We start from the raw sequence: 5,142 nt of genomic DNA on the forward strand, positions 1-5,142 counted from the left end.
TCAAAGTTATTGACAAATTAATGGCATGATGGAATAGTGTTCTCCAGCATCACTTTTTGAGTAACCATTTTTTGATGTTTATTTTAAATCAGTATAAATAGTTTTAGCAATTGGTTTTCAACATGAACTTTTATTTTAACTGAATCATTGAATATATTTCATTACACTCCTTTTATATTTTGGCAACTAAATAGCATTCTATCATTAGAAATATAATGGCTTAAAAACCCTTCCAACTTGCAAAATGTTGCCAAGTTAAGACATTTCCACCAGTCTTTCATACCAATGAGCTTAGGCAAACATTTGTTCTGCTTGCTATAGGGACAGGTGTGTTGGGCCATTATTTCCTTAACTTCCAGTTAGCTTTTGGCCCTGAATTGTCTAACCTAGATGATTGCCATTTTTTTCTTTTTTTGCCTCAAATTATCATCATATGGTGTTAAGTAAATATACCGTTGTAATACCTCAACTGTATAAGTGAGAGTTATTTATACACTGCATTTTATTTTATGGTCTGGCCACATGACTAATACAGATTAATTTATCATAAACATAAGATTTTTACATAGAATATTAGTTTGTTGGTTGATTAGAGTGATTTTAGTATTTTGTCTAGAGATGTTTTCTTTTTCATTTAAAGAATGGAAATGAACAGAACCTACTTTCTGTTTAATATTCTTGAATGACACAGATTTGAAATGAAGGTAAGTATATCTTAACCCGAACTTTTCAAAATGTAGCACCTTAAATCAGTAAGGATAGTACTCTACAATATCGTGACCTTGAATTCCCATCTCTGGCATAATGGCAACCAGTAGCACCTTTTCACTGTGCTTTCTACAGGAACTGTTAAGGCTCTGGAAGCATGAGTGTAAACGCGTGATAGCTGATCGTTTCACGGTGTCAGATGATGTGACCTGGTTTGATAAGGCTTTAGTAAGTTTGGTGGAGGAGGCGTTTGGTGAAGAGAAAAAACTCTTGGTGGATTGTGGAATCGACGCTTATTTTGTGGATTTCTTGAGGGATGCACCCGAATTGACAGGTAAACTATTGAAGCAGAATTTGAAATTCCCCAAAGGGATATCAGAAGACAATAGGTTCAGTTTAGGGATGCTGAATGTTTGTCCAGTAAACTTTACTGAAATAAGCCTGGGACCATGCTAAGCATTCAACAAATATAGAATGAATATATAAGTGCATACTCCTGGAGTTCAGAGTTTAACTACTTTCTATGCACATGAGTCTTGGATATTAAGGTAGAGTTGGGAAACAGGATAGGACAGAATAGAGCACTTGGGACTTGCAGCTGTCACACAGACATAGATGTGAGGAAGTGACTTGTCACACATTAGCTTGGCAAGTCTCTGAACTTGACTGAACCTCACTCTCCTCATTTATAAAAATGGAAATATTCATATAGGCATCATGGAGCACTGTGGGGAATAAATGAAATGCTGTCTGCAGAAAGGCTTGGGCCATCTGTGGCTCATAGTCACTGCCGAACGAAAGGCAGCAAAAATGATGATTATTATTTGGGTCATCCCGAGTGTTCACAGTCAAAAGAAGAACCTCAAACTATCTGAGAGGGCCATTGCATGTAATTAGAAAGAGATGGGCGATGTGGAGGCAAGCTTTTGTGGTTATGGTTCCATGAAAAATTGAGACATACTTTACTTTTCTTACGAAAAGAAGTATTGCTCCAATTATTTTTTCCCTTAGAAATTTTTTCTTTCTTTTATTGAATGACCTCTTCTGAACTGAGGATGAATTTTAAGTTAATTTCCAAATTTAAAAAGGCATGTTTAAACACATGCTATGTATATCTTTTAAATGATTGAAAATGACAAGGCAGCCCCTTTCTGGATTTAATAAGGATATATGTGATCCCAGTTTCTGATTGAAAAGTGTAAAAGGAGGTTTATTGCTGGCTGTGCAGTTGGAAGGGACCTTCTACAGAAAGACGCTGACACATTTTATTTTAAATCAGGTCACACAAATACAAAAACGCAGTAATGGTAAGAGCATTTGCTAGGTAATTAGAATTTATGTATTTTATTTCCTCTAATTCAGGAAGATACATATTTAGATTATGATTTTCAAGGAGCAAAGCACAAATGCTTTTTAGGGTGGGTGGCATCTTGAGGCAAACAATCTTTGGTGACTTCAAAGCACTTTGTTCCTCGAAGCTTGAGTTGAACATTGAAACAGTGACATGACAATTGAAATAAGTTAGAGTTTTGCAAATAGGCCATGTTAATGATTATGTTAAATCAACTTCCTTTCCTTGTCATAAAAAGGTTAATACAAAATTATATTAGGACAGGGTCAATTGAAAATAATTAGTATTAGATTTGGAGGATCCACTCACTTTTTTAGTACCCAGTGAATTTCTAAGTTATTATTAGTATATTCAATGACTGTGTCACTTTTCCCCCCTGTTATACTGTTACCTGATAGTGAATTTATATGTGCTTAGTTTAGCTTTTTCTTTGGTATTATGCTTTATAGTCAAAGTTGGAAAGTGTTAGGCTTGTATAATATATGTTTCTAATGAAAAATATATTGACTTTAATATTTTCCCAGTGAAATAATTCAATATGTTTATTTATTTAGGAAATCATTATTCTTTTTCTCTCTCAACTCTCTACCTCCATTCCCTCAAATTTACTTCTGTCCTTACCACTAACCTGAAATTTCTGAATTATAAAAATCGCCTGAGCAGATGCAATGATCTTTTTATTCTTATTAAAAATAATTTAATTCTTACCGTCTGTTGCTGATTTTGACATTACATTATTACTTTACTTGATCTTCACTTGGATGATTAGGTGAATATCTCTGGGAGGATGCTTGAAATTATAATGTTCAACTATGGATGCAATTTAATTCAGTATTTATAAAATTATTTGAAGTTGGCCTTTTCTGGACAGGAAAGAACTATGACTGTATAGGATCACAATAATTTTAATGCTTTTAGTATTTGTTGCTTTCTTTTATAAAAATACATAATATAACATTTAGACAAAAATCAGTGTTATGTAGTATTAAATCATGGAGTTATGAGTGTACTAATTTACATTGAAGGAAGGAAAGCCCAGCAAGTTGAAGACATTTAATTGATTATTTTTCCCCCAATCCCAGGAGAAACATCTGAAGAGGCTGATGCTGAGATGCCCAAAGTTTATGAGCCAGTTGAGTCTTTTGATCACCTAAAGGAGCGTTTGAATATGTTCCTGCAGCTCTATAATGAGAGTGTCCGTGGTGCTGGCATGGATTTGGTGTTCTTCGAGGATGCGATGGTCCACTTAGTCAAGGTCAGTGGCCACACCCATTAGTGCCTCCCCAAGGTGACAGACTGTTGGTTTCACATCAGAATTTCCCCCTCCTCTTTCATTTTCATCTCCTAGGAGAATTTTTAGTCTAAAAATAAACTCAGTGCTATATGCCAATTTAATTTCTAAACTGAATGCAATATGTCACACATATAGGCTTAAAATCAGAGCATGTGTACTTCAAATGTGTGATGTGATAATTTTATTCACTGTTGCTGCTATATAGCTTCCAGCTCAATATTTTCACTACGTAGAATCAATGTGGTTGACATCTGAGTTCAAAGTGCAGGCAAAAATTCTGATTACTTTTTGCATCATGCAAAAGATACTATAAAAAATAGTGCAAAACTTTTGAAGACATTATGTTAGGCAAAATAAGCCAGTCACAAAAAGACAATTACTGAATGATTCCACTTAAATGAGATACCTAGGATAGTCAAATTCATAGGGACAAAAAGAAGAAAAGTTGCCAGGGACTGGGTGGAAGGGAGAATTGGGAGTGTTTCATGGTATAGTTTCATTTTTGTAAGATAAAAATGGTTTTGGAGATGGATGGTGATAGTGATTGCACAACAATGTGAATGTACTTATTGTTATTAAACTATACCCTTAAAAATGGTTAAGATGATAAGTTTTATGTTAGATGTATTTCACCACAGTTAGAAATAATAATAAAAAAATACGGTATGAACAGTTGACTTCCAGTTGGATGAAAATTCTGTTAGAATGAAATCTACAAAGAAAATAGTTTCCTTTCTATTTTACCATATTAGTCATTGAAGTATCCATTCATCGGGCAGTTAATCCTCTAAGTTTACAAATAAAATATATTATTCACTCGATAACTTATATGTCCTAATTTATCTGTGATGGAAGACAATGACATTAAAATTGGTTGCTGATACTCTCATGTCATTTACGTGAATTACTTCTTTAGACTATATCCTTTTAGTCAGAAGACAATTCAAGGCTTTCTTCCATTACTTAGGTTTAAACAGGAGGTACGATCTCATAATTATAAGCTGTCCTCTCTAATAATTACTGAATCTTCGAAATGGAGAGGATTGTAGAGGGTATCTAGTCAAACCTCCCCCTGAAAATGGAAGAGTTGGAGAAAGGCATTTCTGCAAGGCTGGAATAAGTCTGGGAGAGGGAGGAAGACAGCGAGTTTGTTCAGGGTAGGATCTTCCCAGTATGAGGCATTTAGCTTGAAAACTCTAAATTCTCTAGAACCTGAGACATCTATACTGAATTATATATGCAAATGTTCTTTCAAAGCTAAACAGAAATAACATTTTGAAATTAGCTCCTAATTAATAGTTGAGCAAGAGTTATGAGTTTCAGGAAGCATCGATAGTCAGATTTAATGATTAAAAGGAAGAAGAAGAAAAAGAAAGAAAAACATTTTCTGAATAAATAATATCAAGACAACTTCATGACTAAGTACCTACTGGAGACAAAGTCTGATTGGCCTGGGATTTCATAATTGCTCAAAGTGAAGATGAGGTTATTTATGTTAGACCCATGCTTGAGGAAGTTCCCTAGAACTGTGTTTTTTTTCTGTGTTTCACAGTACAGATGATGACTGGGAGCATTTCTCCACTTTGGGCATGACATTCAAGACTTGGGTGCCTCAGCACAGGGTCCTTGACTGTGTTTTTCCTCCTTCTCAGAGCATTTAGTGTGTCTGTTCTGGAATTGGCCGAGTAATTCATGACTGGATTTTGAGCTTAAAGGCTACAATTTTCACAGTCTTCTAGGATGACCATCTCTTCTACACTCTTGTTTTCTGTGAAAACTAAATGTGAAG

General features: G+C 34.7%; 1 protein-coding gene across 1 annotated transcript in view; it reads left to right on the forward strand.

Moving 5' to 3' along the window:
- DNAH5 (dynein, axonemal, heavy chain 5) overlaps positions 1–5,142 on the forward strand; it is a 190,913-nt gene that overhangs the window by 119,232 nt on the left and 66,539 nt on the right. Inside the window, exons 51-52 of the mRNA XM_015567634.1 lie at positions 844–1,042; positions 3,142–3,314. Of these exons, the coding sequence (XP_015423120.1) occupies positions 844–1,042; positions 3,142–3,314 (372 nt within the window). The remainder of the gene's footprint in view (positions 1–843; positions 1,043–3,141; positions 3,315–5,142) is intronic.

The sequence above is a fragment of the Myotis davidii genome, unplaced genomic scaffold, assembly GCF_000327345.1.
Source record: "Myotis davidii unplaced genomic scaffold, ASM32734v1 scaffold143, whole genome shotgun sequence".
Lineage (NCBI taxonomy): Eukaryota > Metazoa > Chordata > Mammalia > Chiroptera > Vespertilionidae > Myotis > Myotis davidii.